The 15,073-nt window shown below is 45.9% G+C and overlaps 1 protein-coding gene across 9 annotated transcripts in view; it reads left to right on the plus strand.

Moving 5' to 3' along the window:
* IQCE (IQ motif containing E) overlaps positions 1-7,666 on the plus strand; it is a 33,269-nt gene extending 25,603 nt beyond the window's left edge. For 6 of the 9 annotated variants that reach the window (XM_029577543.1, XM_029577542.1, XM_029577541.1 and 3 more), the window contains 5 exons: positions 2,783-2,887; positions 3,162-3,289; positions 3,805-3,905; positions 4,995-5,105; positions 5,226-7,666. In XM_029577543.1, coding sequence (XP_029433403.1) covers positions 2,783-2,887; positions 3,162-3,289; positions 3,805-3,905; positions 4,995-5,105; positions 5,226-5,356 — 576 coding nt within the window. In that variant the 3' untranslated portion in view covers positions 5,357-7,666. The remainder of the gene's footprint in view (positions 1-2,782; positions 2,888-3,161; positions 3,290-3,804; positions 3,906-4,994; positions 5,106-5,225) is intronic. The other 3 variants (XM_029577544.1, XM_029577545.1, XM_029577549.1) reach the window with 3 other exon arrangements.
* The last annotated feature ends 7,407 nt before the right edge of the window (positions 7,667-15,073 follow it).

Below are 15,073 nucleotides of genomic sequence, written 5' to 3' on the forward strand. Positions count from 1 at the left end.
ATGCTGTATTACCCACCATAGAGCGTTAGTACGCACAGTGCATGTCGGCTCTGTGCATATGCTGTGCGCATAAGATCACACTCGTACATACGTGCACAACTTATTAGGCGCAGAATACAAGTAAAGCTGGGCGCACGGGCTATGCATGCACCTTGCTGTAGCCTGCATAGGCGCCCGAAATCTGTGCGCATAAAATTTTAAGCATGAGCCTTCTGAACACGCAGTTACCGTCGCCAGTGGCTCCAGCAGCAAAGAAACATAAGCGCCTTTCTCTCTGCGCTGTCATATTAGGGCTGCACAGTCTGACCTGGATTCTTGCTTATGTCAGCACTGTGAGGAAGCCCTGGGAGAGTTGGCCTCCCTGGACTTTGCTAAGCCCGGCTCCTCCCATTCAGAGGATGAGTCGGCCACAGCCTTAACCTGAAGTACCCAGGATCTGAGTAACCTTGGGACAGGGTCATCCATGGGAGAGGGAAATTTAGCAGCACCTGCGCCAGTACCTCCTGGGCTAGGCATGGACCCCCGGCTGCCTTCTCTTGGTGGAATTGTTTCAAGGCCTTCGTATAGGCGCAGTCTGCTACCTCACTTACTCCTCTCTGGACAGAACCTCGGCCTCTAAGCCCTCCCTCTCCCAGTCCTATCGGCAGACCTCGAGGCACGCATCGCCTCACCAAGGGTGTCCCTGGTAGGGACCCGGACGGCACGGATGAAGAGGAAGATCCTGATTCCTTGGCAGATGGAAAAATCCTCCCCTGGTTTAGAATCATATCGGACCATGTTATGGTTTTTCCATAGAGATGAATTACTGGCCCTGGTTTCCCAGACCCTGAAGATGCTGGGAGTTCCTGGGGCTCTAAGTCGGAACCAAAGAAGAATCCCATTCTCATTTCCCTATGGAAAGCCTCTTGCTACTTTCCATTACTGGATGCCATCCAGGAGTTGATTGACCTGGAATGGGATGCCTCAGAAGCAAGTTTTAAAGGTGGACGAGCATTAGAAGCTCTATACCCACTGGATCCGGCGGCGAGAGAACGCCTGCATTTCCTTAAAGTGGATGCGCTGGTCTGCGCTGTTTTGAAGCGAACAACTATCCCGGTGGAGGGAGGCGCAGACTTAAAGGATAAGCATGATAGACAGATGGAGTCCATCCTTAAACAGGTCTTTGACACAATTCAGCCACATACTCCAGGGGCAAGCGGTCTGCGCAATTTCGACAAAGCAACGACGGTAGCCTACGTCAGCCGCCAGGGTTGAACCAAAAGCCAGTAAGTGTCACAGGAGATAGACCTCCTTATGGAATGGGTGGAAATACATCTACAGAAGACCTCAGCCTCCCACATTACAGGAAAAGACAATGTCAGAGCAGACATTATAAGCAGGGAGAGTTTAGATACAGGAGAGTGGGCATTGTCGGCCAAAACCTTTCAGCTGATAGAAGATCACTGGGGCCTGCTGGCCGCATCTCACAGTGCGAAGGTTCCACAGTTTTTCAGTTGCAGAAGAGATCAGTGGTCCCTGGGGATCGATGCTCTTGTTCAGACCTGGCCGGGAGAAGAGTTGCTATACGCCTTCCCTCCATGGCAGGGTCAATCACAGAATTGAGCACCACAGGGGACTAGTCCTACTAGTAGCTCCAGATTGGCCCAGGCAGCCTCCCGCCCTGATCGGGAGTAGCTTTTGTATATCCTTTTGGTCCTGAGTCCATCTGGCTACACGCTAGAAAAATGGAGAAATTACTTACCTGATAATTTAGTTTTCCTTAGTGTAGACAGATGGACTCAGCATCCCGCCCACGGCTGCCCCAAGAATGGTGCCAAGGTTTCCCCCCTGTGGAGTGGATATCGATTCCAGGAGATTATGGATTAGCCGTCATCCAGTCCCTAGATCAGGGCATCTGTAATCTTACTGGGGTTCACTGTTTGTTTGGTTGAGTACAGAAGCGGTTATCAGTTTTTAAGTTTTTAATCAATATTTTTCAATACTATGTCCACAGTGGCTTTTGAAGAGAATACTGAAGGGCTGAGGTCACTGCAGGGTGCATCTAGGGTGACGTCAGCTTTGAAACCTGACTCTGTCTCCATCTGCTGGCAGGGGAGTATAAACCCATTGGTCCCGAGTCCATCTGTCTACACTAAGGAAAACAAAATTATCAGGTAAGTAATTTCTCCATTTGCATTGTTTGTCCTAGCCCTTTAGGTTTGAGGTTTCATCCTAAATTATTTAGCTTTGCTACTTCTGATTCAGATCACATTGATTTTCTTCTCTGTGTTTTCTATATTGTAAGGCGTCTTATGAAATCCGGGCTTAGTGCAATTATTATTGTACTGTAGTTTGGTTTCTTAACTGGGGACATAGAGATTGAGTACTTATTATTTATTTGATGTATATTCCGCCTTTCAGGCACTTCAGAGCAGAATACATTCAGGTAGTGCAGGTATTTTCCTGTCCTCAGAGGGCTTACAATCTAAGCACGTTCCTGAGACCATGGCGGATGAAGTGACTTGTCCAAGGAGTGTCAGCAGGATTTGAACCCTGGCTTTTCCTGTTCACAGCCTGCAGCTCTAATCACTAGACTTCTCCTCCGCTTGAGTGTAATGGGATGGGAGTTTAAAAAAAACCAAAAACCCCAGTCTGAATCCTTCCATAGTGTGGGTTTACATCAGCTACTGTGATTGCCAATTTCTTCAGTTTAATAATTATGGCAATGTTATTTGAAAAGTTGAAATTGGTGACTTTATTATCTTGTGTCTCCCGTGCTAAAACATTTCCTTTTTGCTGTTAGGTGGCTGTGGTGCTTCAGGCAGCTTTCAGGGGACATTTAGCTCGGCAGAAGCTGTTTTCATCAAGCAATACCTGCGGGCCCAGATCTACCAGCCTTTCAGAGAAGGTATCCTACTACCATTGCTTTTAGAGTGGCAATCCCTTCTGGTGGTGTTTTTGCTCTTTACAGCTGGATCCACTTAGATATTTCCAAACCTAGGTCTCCCAGAGTAGGCTGACTGGTCTTCTGCTCATTTCAATTTTGCATTGTTTTAAATGGTTTGAAGACCAGAGATGGTATAGAGTATTTATAGGTCCAAAGTATGTCTGATTGGGAAACCATAAAACTTTTTGTTTTAATCAATGAATCCTTTTTTGATCCTCTGGTGTGACTTTTGTAGGATCCTAGTATGTCCTGCCGTGACAGCTCATCAAGCTGGATTTCCAACAAGGGTGCAGAGGAAGCTGTTAGTACCCTCCAGTCAGTTTTCCGAGCACATCTGGCACGTACAAACCAGCATCAGCACAGGTAGGTAACGGGGAACAACAGCTGATAAAACAAGGCTGATGCCCTAAGGATGCTTGCGTAGCACTGTATGCAGTGGTGCTTCGGCTGGGCCACTTGCAATAAGATTTATCACTGAAGCAGCGAGTGCAGTAGATGGTCTCTTCCTAGGTAGAACACTTAGACGAGGCACTAGGCTTTCCTGCATCATCTATACTGCACGCAAAGGGGAAAAACGGCCATACGAAAAGAACTTTTAATTCATCTTTGGGGACAGGAATTAAAACCTTCTGACTGTAATCTGCTAATACCATCTATTATGCTTCTCAGACTCTCCCCTCCCGAATCTCTTCTGGCAGACTAGATTACCCTAGTCGCCTGGTAGCCGTGAACAAAATCATTCATTGTTGTCCGACTCCCTCTGGTCAGGACTGGGTGCTCAGTGTCCCTAGATCTCTGTGATTCTTGGTGACTTGAGCAAATGAACTAATGTGACGTGTGTCTCAGATACTGTGTCTTTCTCACCCTTCTGCATCCAGTCCTGCGGGTGAAAGAACAAGTCCCGTTAAGAACCGTAGACAAAAGAAAACTGTTTCACCATCCCCCAGGAAGCCGTCACCCTTCAGACAGCCTTCTCCAGGTAATTCCAATCTCTGCAGCATCCACAAGCTAATTATGTTATGTGGAAGGTACCATTTACACGCGTGTATAAGTCAAGCCCCAGGAAGCGGGCGTGACGTATAAATGCACACTAGAGTTGTGCACAGTTTGTGGGGTTTTTTTATTTTGTACCCGTTTTTGGTTGGGGGTCGGCCATTTTGGTCCACCCCCGGATCGGAATTTTTTTTTTTTGTTAAAATTCCATTTAAACAAGAACCACCCCAAAACCCGCCCCAGCTCTTCAAATTTCATTAAAGATAAAGCCCCCCCCCCCCCCCAAGATTCCCCCAGAGTCTCTGGTGGTCCAGTGGCCCTTTGCCTTTACCATGTGACAGGGGATACCGGTGCCGTTGGTAGGAGCAATGGCCCCCCCCCCCCCCCGCGCCATTTTGAATACTGGCAGCCGACAGCCCGGCAGTGGGAGATTGCTCCCAGGCCCCCCCCCCCCCCCCAACTGGACTACCAGGGACTTTGGGTGAGTCTTGGGGGGGGGGGGTCGGGAGAGTGGGGGCTTCATATTTAAGGAAATTTGAAGGGTTGGGTTGGGGGTTTTTTTTTTTTTTTAATCCTTCCTGATTGCTCATTTTAAACCTCGACTTATACATGGGCCAGTGGATTTTGATAGATTTTGGTTTCAAAATCGCACATCGACTTATACCATGAGGTCTACCTGTACATGAGTATATTCAGTGCATCCTGTCGGGCTTCAGAACCCACTCCTGCATGACGTTGTATTTTACTGTTGCTCCGATGGGAAACGCCATGAAAGGTGGAAGGGTGACCCAACGATAAGCCTTCCACTGCTGTCAAAGGTTCAGAAAAATCTCGCTAACGTGACTGACGCTGGAGCCATGTCCCTGAAGCAGAAGAGCACCAAAGCCCATATTTTTTTTATTTTCAGACTTCCTCTTTCCAGGATTAGGCTGGGGGTGAGCTCTAGGTTTAGTTGTCAGTATGCTAAAGGAGGGTAGAATGACTTGAGACTAAGTTGAGCGGTGCGCTGTGGTATCTCCATCCCAGACAGGGAGGAGAGGTTCTCTGCCTGCAGCATTTCACTGTCATTCGGCAGCGGTAGGTGTCGTTTCAGATGATGGCGACGAGCTTTCAGGGGCTGGAGGAGACGGAGAAAGGTGGAGAACGCCACTCGAACGCAGTCCGTCGCCTCAACCACTCTCGTCAGGTGCGTGTCGATTGATTGATTGATCTATTCCTGCAGTCTATAGAGAAGGAAGAGGATGTAGACTGAAAAGAGTTTTTTTTTTTAAGATCACTGAGCCTTCTTTTCTTTTTAATTTTTCAGCCCATTTTTACCAAAGCCTCCACCAATCAACTTCGCCAACACCTGCGCCCGAGGTGCCGTCGGATGATTCAGATGACGTTGTCATAGTGCCGCCATCTCGGCCAGCGAGAAAGAGAGACTCCTTATTTTAGAAGGACTGATTGACCTAGTCCTACACTCTGATTCAGAGCAGAGTTGAGCGAGCTCTTCATTCCTGCTCTGATAAATTATGTGCAGCCGTAACAATACTCGCCACCTCTAAACTGAGCCTCTGATATACAGGCACTTCCTGTTTATCACAAATGGACCGGGAGCCAGCTGCTTGCAAGAGGACCTGGTCTGAAGCAACAAATATGGTACAGGAATTCCATTAGGGGGGGGCTGGCCTAGTTGCTTAAAAAAAAAATGTTGTTATTAAAGTATCTGGATTTATTTGCACTGCGGTGAAAATAATGGGATCGCTGTGGACTGTGCTACCATTTTATTGGACCAGCAGCTAAGACGGTAGGCGTGCACAAGTCCCATCATCTGGGAGCATGAGAATCCTTTCACCATGTGCCTGTAAATAAAAAAAAAAAAAAGCGTTCAGCATGAGGGCACGAGAGTTCATCCCAGAAATCTCATGTGCATAGAGGGCTGAGGCTTTGAAAATAGCCCCAGGTGGGGTGCAGGTGCACCTGCAAGTTAATTTCCAACTCCCGCGGAGTTTTCCCTTTTCAAAATGAGGGATTGGGGAGAGGGCAAGCTGCGGGTGCACCGGTTTTATAGCATCTGCATGGAAATGTTTTATAATGAAGCCCCCGTCCCCCAAGGTGTTTTACCTTCCGCTTCTCAGTTTTTTGCCACAGGCAAACCTTTGGTCACATCGAGGGAGGGGCCTCTGGCTGGGCCCCCTCCCCATTTCTAAGCTGAATTAGAATGTTCAGGGGACCGATTTGCATTCCTATTAATTCACGGGGCCTGGTCAAGACTCTCTTTAAGGTATCCTGGAAAGAAAAACCGTAACTAATTAGGTATGATCGCCACCGGGCAGAGCAGCTGTTCCCACCCCCATCCCAGTTATAGGTGCTTAGCTTGCCAGAGTTAATATGCAAATGAGAACGGGAGTACATTCTACGGCGGTGCAGGCGGTTTTAAACGTCGACATTCTCTGGGTCTGCATTTTAAACCCTATCTATACATTGCAAAATTATTGAACCTGGAAAGATTTTTCTGATTACCATGTTGTGGTAGCTGCTTTACCACCTTCAGGCAATATCACCACGACTCCTTGTACCATTTTTTTAAGCTTTCCTATTTAGGGGTGGGGGGATGGGTTTGCTTAACCTTATCTTGCCCACATTCTGTCACCAGTCAGGGTTTAGAAAGGTGGGTTACACATTGAATTGGTGCTGTACAATTTAAGCCATTTTTTTTTCTTTTTATCTACTTGCTTTTAAATGCACTGTTTGTTTTGAGGCTCTAGAAAAAAAGGGACTTTGCACCTCATTAAGATAATCATGGTCAGTCTTCCTGCTAGCAGTCTCTCAGAACTCTGAATTTGTTTCTGCAGACAAAACCGTTTGCTTTTTCATCCTGGGCAGTGATGATCTTAAATCTCACTCAGTTGTGAATGTAAAAACTGCTGTTTTTCTTTAGAAAGAAAACGTTAAAAGGAGAGAGTGGGGAGGTAAACTGTCTCTTCAGCACTAAATCTTTTACAGACTTTCCATGCTCTTTCAGAATCACTCTAAACTTTTGTATTTGTGCAGCGCTCTGTATGACATACCCTCTGTTAATGAAGTTTGCTCATAGTAAACTGTTCATTAAGTTTATAAACAGAATGAGCAATTGTAATTTCAGCTGTTAATGCTGGCATCCAGTCTAAAACCTATTCCACAACCTTTTATTTGTATGTATCAACAACTTAATCCTGTTACGGCTAGCTGTAAATTATAAATGTGTTTTTAAAGGACCCTCGTATGTGAGCAGAACAGAAAACGTTCAACCAGAGCCTTATGACGAGCCCTCCATTAATCATCGGTCCAGAGTATTTCACTCTTTATATTTTATATATTTTTACCTTTGTAATTTAAAATATAGACCTGTAGCCCCTTAGTGGCACTTACCCGCACCAAGAATTAAGTCGTTGACATACAAAAAATATGATTTTGGGATAGGTTTTGAACTTGAATTTTTTTTACATCCTTACCTTTCCCACTTGGACTGATTTTTGGTGGTAATTATTTCAGCTATGACAGGATATGATTGAATTCTTAAACTGTAATGGTCACATAAAGATTTACATAGAAAATTATCTAAAAAAAATGTTTGTATAAAATGTGCCTTAAATTATATATTAGTAGACGATTATTGTTATAGTTTTGTATGTACAAATGTATAATTAGTACACTTCTCTTTTTAAGGCTCTGTTGTATGGCTACCTCTGTAAGAAGGATGCAATATCAGCTCCTTAAACAATTCATTAGTGTGGTGACTGTTTTCATAGAATCATGGAAAAATAATATTTCTAGACTGCATTTCCAATTTTAGCACCAGTTTTTCGAGTACATAAGCCTTGCGCTACTGGGTCAGACCAAGGGTCCACCAAGCCCAGCATCCTATTTCCAGCAGTGGCCAATCCAGGCTCCAAGTACCTTATATAACTTCTGTGGCTTTTCAGTTACCTGTCTGATGGGCTTTTGATTATCGACCTCCAGCTTCCATTGTCGTCTTTGTGCTATGCCACAGACCACTAAAGTGGCTCCTAATTACTGGCCCAGGACACTGCAAAAAGAGTAGGAAAGTGACCTAGTGCTGTTCTCTAGGAATCAACAACTTCAAATAAATCACTCTTTTTTTTTTTCTAAAATGGGGACTGTGTTAAAAAAAAACAAACCCCAACACACAGCCTGTAGTTCTTCACCCTTAAGGGTCCTCTTCCTACTTAGTGTTAATTTGAATTCTTCTGCTTGAGGGTGGTGCTGAGTAAATATGAGATATATAAAAGGTATTCCCCTGGCTGATTGCAGAGTTTGAATGAAGCAGATGGCTGGGATGTGCTGACTCTTTACCTCACCAGTGCTGCTTGGGAGATTCAGTTTGAAATCAACACACTGAATGCTCTTCCGTATTTAGCAGAGATCCACTCGAGCCTTGCTCCCACCAAGGGATCAGTTTCACGTGCAGGCCCGAGCCTTCTTAAAGGCAGGTTCTCTTTTTATTTAAAAATCAGGCACCCTCTCGCTGCTTCATCCCTTTGTGGAGGTGTGGAAACTGGACCTCATGGGTTGCTTGCTAATCATGGTTCAGGCAGACAGGAAATCATCTGTGTGGGACTATAGCACGCTGCTTTCATTTCCTCTGTGCACACAGGGGACGTTTAGCAGCAGCCACCGAGAGCTGACGCTGCTCGTTCACACACATCTCAGAAACCTTCACAAAGTACTACACGTAAATCTTTCCTTGCGTTAGCTTGGGCTGGGATTGATGAGAGAGGCTGGGTCGCTGCTTCTGGGTGATTTTCTAGTGTTAGCACTAAGAAATGTAAATATGAGCAGGAGCTGTACAGGGAAATGCAAGGGAGAGGGGAGCATTTTTTTTAATTTAAACACAACATACTTGGGTGAATCAGACACAATACCTCGCCCTAAATTTCAGAACCTGGTTAATTCTATTTTAGGTTGCCCAGGTTAGTGAAAAGGACATTTGGAGACCCTCTCTCAGCCTCCTGCTGGGCTTCAATCTAGCAGAAGACTTATTTCCTTGCATATACACAATACCCCTAGCTGCACATATACATATATCAGGACATATGATGGCAGACAGAGGAGTTAAATTAATACAAATGTCAAGCAGGAGTGGGGGGTATGATTTTTTGGTTCATTTTACAATAGTGCAATCAAGCCCCAGGTGCCATTTTTACATAACTCTGCTGCCCCTGTGGGGCCCCCTCAAATACTCTCCCATCCCCCTACAGGCCACTCCAGACCTTTAAAGCTGGTTCCCAACCAGGGGCGGGAGCAATCCCCAATCCTTCCTGCCCCCACCTCTGCCTTTTCTCATCAATGGGGACGGCCTTTTGGAATTTTCCATACAAAAATTGGTGCCGGTGCTGTACAGCCAACCGTACAAGAAAATGGCGCTGGCTGGCTCGGACGGGCACCAAGTTGTTGTCACTTTTGCACCAAACTGAAGGCCGCCGGCCCCATCTTTTCAAGCATAGAGCCTGGCAATTTCTAGGAGAGCAGGAGCACATGGGCACCACTCCTACCATTTGGACCTTGCAGGAATATGGGGTAAGTGAGGGCCTGGAAATGTTTTACAGTGCGGGAATGGCGAGTGGAGAGGCCCTGACTGAGCTCGGGCTGGTAGGGGGCTTGGAGGGCCTTGGGGAGGCCTTTTTTGTTTTGGTTGTTTAAAGTTTTTCAGCTCAGGAAATGAACCACACAGCGAAAAAAACCACTAAGCCAAAAATGAAAAAATTAAATTAAAAAACTGAAGCAAGAAAAATGAACCAAACTGAAAATTGTTTTCACCTGCAGATCCCTAGTGATGATAACATCCTTTAATAGGCTATCGGGCAGCGGAACCAAGGACCCAACCTTAAATCCGTTTTGGTCACACCTAACAGGAAGAATACAACAGGGCACGGTGGGTGACTGCTCAGCTGGCAAACCTACAGGAATCGAGCCTTTCCCCTATCTCGGGCCACTCAATGATGTAATTAGGAAATGGGGGCACCGGTATTTTGTCCGTGCTGATGACATTCAGGGCTTTATGTCCGTGGCCTCTTGACAGATACAGAGCCATGCAAAAATAATGAACTGCCATGCAGAGGTACAAACTTCAGCTCGTTCCCAACAAAACAGAGACATTAACACCTGTGCCCCTTGCTGGAGTTAAAACTTGCACTGAACAATTCCCCTCAAAGTCTGAGGTTCGGTGCATGGCCGCCATCCTGGATACCAAACTAAACATGGAAGTGAGGAATGCTTGCCTTAACCAGGTAAACCTAGCGACAACTTGGCCACCCTTGTATACCCACTTGTCCTATCCCAACTAGACCGCTGCAATGTACTGTACATAGGTCACTTTACAGAAGTACCCCCTGTACAAAAATATAGCGCCAGCCTCAGGGCCCCCCTGGTGCCATTTTCAATAGAGTACAAGCCAGGCAGGAGCATTTGTGCATTGTTGCTGCCCTGTGCAGATGCTTATGATTGCAGATAAGCTGGGAAGTGGGGGATGGAGATGGGGAAAAAATTTGCTGCAGGACTTTTTTTTCTAAGAATCGTGATTTTTATGGACAGGGAAGGGACACAGGACTGGCTGCTACTACCATTTTTTTTCTTTTCACACAAAATTACAAAAAAACCCCCAAAACCAATAGAATGGAATGAGAAATGCTTCACCAATGAATGCAAATAAAAGCAAAACAACCTCCCCCACACCCCCTTGAGCCCATCTGGATTTCCACCTCCAAGGATGCAGCCATGGGAGAGAATACTTGGCGCCCCGGGCAGGCTCCTGTCTCGCCTGTCCCATCTGATGCTCCTGGACAGGTTTAGTCGTTGAACAGCGTGGATATGAGACATTAATGCTCTGGCAGGCAGTAATAAAAAAACCATTAACAAAACATGAGAGGCAAGTAAGAGAGAAGAGAGAGTCCTAGATTTCTAGTGAATGATAAGACTTTTTAAGGGAGCATCAGTGCGTGAAAGACGTTCAGCGCAGAGCAGCCACAGGTTCAGGTGGACGTCCGTAGGGATGAATTAATTAATTAATTAATTATTTAGGATTTTTATATACCGACATTCTCGATACAAATATCAAATCAAGTTGGTTTCCATAGAACAAAACTGTCGCGGTTAAGGCGTTACATTAAACAGGGTTTCTGGTCATAAGAACATAAATATTAAATAGACAACAATAACTCGTCAAAATAACGTGAATAAATGTAGGGATTAGCTAAGAAGGAGGGTAGGCTATATAGGGATATACAGGTAACATGGCATTAAACACTTCCTAGGAATTAAACACGGCAACACTTCCTAGCCACTGCTCTCCATCTTTCAATCCCCACCTTCAGCTAATTCGAATTCACAGTGAGATTTTAAACTTGCTCACGCGAGTTTCCCAGGCCAGGCCCAAACCTGTTGCTATCCTGTTGAGGTGGTGAGGGTTCAAGTTATAGCAATTCATGCATGAGAAGAGCCTTCCACGTGCTAACGGAGAAATCACTGAGAACAAATACATTCGTAGGGTTTGCAGAATGCAAAGAGGGATGAAGAGCTTAAATAGTGCTGGCTTTTCATTAATTAGCACTGTGTTACCTGTTTTTGTTACATCCAGTACACTGTGGATCCCTAAAGGCTAGAGATGGGATGAAGAAAAGGGGGCAAGGAGCGGCAGCCACCACCCCTAACGGAAGACACGGGGACTAGATTCGGACGGCAGCCAATGCTGGGCCCTTGACTTTTACTGTCCGAAGTGCTAATACACAGACATTAAGGAAAAAGTGCAGGACGGCTTCTAGGACCAAGTCCAAAGGCAAACCACGATCAAGCAGCATTGTCTGAATTATCAAGAAGGCTGCTCACCCTGTAAAAATGTTGCTAGCGGTAATTTTGTTATGGGTTTGACAATTGCTTGGTTTTGAAAGTTAATATCACTACCCTTAGCATGCTTGGGGTGTGACCTGCATGGAGAGGCAGTTACTACCCTTGACAGAAACATGAGAGTAACCTGCACAGAGCAGCAGTTACTACCCTTAACATAAGGCTCGGGGGGTAACCTGCACAGAGCGGCAGTTACTGCCCTTAACAGAAACATAGGGGTAACCTGCACAGAGCGGCAGTTACTGCCCTTAACAGAAACATGGGGGTAACCTGCACGGAGCGGCAGTTACTGCCCTTAACAGAAACATGGGGGTAACCTGCATGGAGTGGCAGTTACTACCCTTAACAGAAACATGGGGGTAACCTGCACGGAGCGGCAGTTACTGCCCTTAACAGAAACATAGGGGTAACCTGCACGGAGCGGCAGTTACTGCCCTTAACAGAAACATGGGGGTAACCTGCACGGAGCGGCAGTTACTGCCCTTAACAGAAACATAGGGGTAACCTGCACAGAGCAGCAGTTACTACCCTTAACAGAAACATGGGGGTAACCTGCCTGGAGTGGCAGTTACTGCCCTTAACAGAAACATGGGGGTAACCTGCACAGAGCAGCAGTTACTACCCTTAACAGAAACATGGGGGTAACCTGCCTGGAGTGGCAGTTACTGCCCTTAACAGAAACATGGGGGTAACCTGCACAGAGCAGCAGTTACTGCCCTTGATAGAAACATGGGGGTAACCTGCATGGAGTGGCAGTTACTATCCTTAACATAAGGCTTGGGGGGTGACCTGCAACGAGCGGCAGTTACTACCCTAAGAAACTAGCTGGGCAGACATGATGGACCTTTGGTCTTTTCCTTCTGTCATTGCTATGTTACTTACCTGTGCATAACACAGTAGAGAGATGGTTAATGATCTGCTCATATTTACAATTGACATTCCCATTCACAATCTAGATTGGTGGGGAGGTTCCTGATCTTTGGCTCTGTTGACAGGGAATCACGGATGTTATCCCATTGTCTACAACTGCTGCGCCCTTGCTCTGTTTTAATTAATTTTCTTTATTTTATTACGGAAATAAAATCATTGGGATTCCCACTGTGTGCTGCTTAGAAGTCTTGTGTTGTAGATGTATTACAAATAAGTAATTATTATGAACTAGTATTCCTTTTCCTGGTTTTGCAGCAAGAAAACAAAAAAAAACAAAACAGGTTAAGCAGAACATTTAAACAATACACAGTGATCTTCAGACAGAATGTATTAAACATGAAGAAGAAATTCATGGGGAGGGCAAGTCTTAAAGCGTTTCATCTGCATCATCTCGCAGAAATTTGCCCTCCTTCACCGCGGCTAAAGGTTTGTCTGTTATTCCGCGCCACGTCTACGTGAGGCCACACTGAAAAGAGGCTGCGTTCCCGCGCAGGGAGAGAGGGACGTTTAGGTCAGAGGAGGAAAAGTACGCGTGGTGTAGACATCGTTTCAAATCTTCATGCACACTTTTCCAGCAAAATTCCCACTTGCAGAAAAAACAGGTAGGAGCGAGTTGAAAGGGAAAGCATGCATGCACGTTTGCTTTCAGAATCAGCGCAAAGCTCGGGGGTTAAAAAGGCGCACGGTCTTCATAAGAACAAGCCATACTGGGTCAGACCAAGGGTCCATCAAGCCCAGCATCCTGTTTCCAACAGTGGCCAATCCAGGCCATAAGAACCTGGCAAGTACCCAAAAACTAAGTCTATTCCATGTTACCGTTGCTAGTAATAGCAGTGGCTATTTTCTAAGTCAACTTAATTAATAGCAGGTAATGGACTTCTCCTCCAAGAACTTATCCAATCCTTTTTTAAACACAGCTATACTAACTGCACTAACCACATCATCCCGGAGTGGACACTTTGGAATACACAACACCTTGCTTAAATGCGTCAAATGATAAGAGAAGAAACACCTTGGCAGTACTGTAAACGTCTTGCAAGCATGGTAGGCCTAGCAACAGCGTCACCGCTCAGTTCTTCCTGCCACTGGTCCTGGGAACAGAATACACTGGGCGAGTATCAGGATGTAATAAATGTAGAGGAATCCAGCTCGGTCAAGCGCTCCAAAGAGGAAAGAGAAGAGTATGTCAGTGATGCCTTCAGGACTTGCTCCGTCACTGGTAACTTCTTACCGTCATCCCAGTGCAATTCTTTGCTTTGGAAGGGAGCATCCTCCCTCAGCATCTCATTTCGGCGATGGCTGATAATGGTCGGTGCCGAACCTGAGATTCTGTCCAGCGGTATACAGCACTACAACACAACACTAAATGCTCCGAATGTGGAAAACAGCTTTTGGATTGTAAGTTAGCTGCGACACGCTTCAGGGTAGTGCACGTTTAGCTGCCCTCTAATCTTATTGTGGAACATATCGGATAGCGCAACGATTCTGCGTGCTATGCAGCCTTCCCATCGGCCAGTCAGCGGAAATCTTCACGGAACTAACCTTGCTCTCACTCTAGCCACCTTCTCAATAGGGCCATGACTCAGCCTATTTAGCCTATTTAGCCCTTCTTCTCTGCCTCTTCCTGCGTGGCCCTTGGGCCTTCTAGTTTGGGCCTTAGACAGAGTACACAGAAGGTCTGGTTCAGTCCAGTCTTTTCCTTGCCTAGCCCTTGTTCCTCACCATTACCTTGCCTTCAATTCCTGTTTTCCAGCCTTGACCTTCATGCCCAGCCGGGTCTTCATTCCAGCCTGGTCTCCAGCTCTTACCTGCAAGCCCAGCCGTTTCTTCAGTCTTCAGCTTAGCTCCAGGCCCTGTCCGGTCCAACCACTGTTCCAGCAAAGTCTGCTGGCCACCAGAACCCAAGGGCTGAACCTGTGGGGGAGGTGACTGGTCCAGGCGGAAGATCCTGTCCTGCCTTGCCCAAGAGTCTGGTACAACTCCTGTTGGCGGAGTCCTAATCCCAGCCAGTCAGTCCGTGGCAAGGGTTTGGAGTAACCACGACCAGGGCAGGAACCAAAGTTCCTTTGGGAAGAAAGGGAGATGATGGTGCACCATCTAGTTACCTTTCTCAGCTGGCTATGTTCAAATGCCTCTTTAAACAATTTGCTGGAAAACAGCAGTCGGCTTTGTCATCAGCCTCAATGTAGAAATACTGCAGATAAATTTAAAACAGGATCAAAATTTGAAAAAAAAATGATTGTGACTCTATGAGTATAGTCCATGTGTATTTATTTATAAAATGTATATAACATCTTAAGCATAGGGATAATCATTATATATTATAAATCTCGTACATCA

Source organism: Rhinatrema bivittatum, chromosome 14 (genome assembly GCF_901001135.1).
Source record: "Rhinatrema bivittatum chromosome 14, aRhiBiv1.1, whole genome shotgun sequence".
NCBI lineage: Eukaryota > Metazoa > Chordata > Amphibia > Gymnophiona > Rhinatrematidae > Rhinatrema > Rhinatrema bivittatum.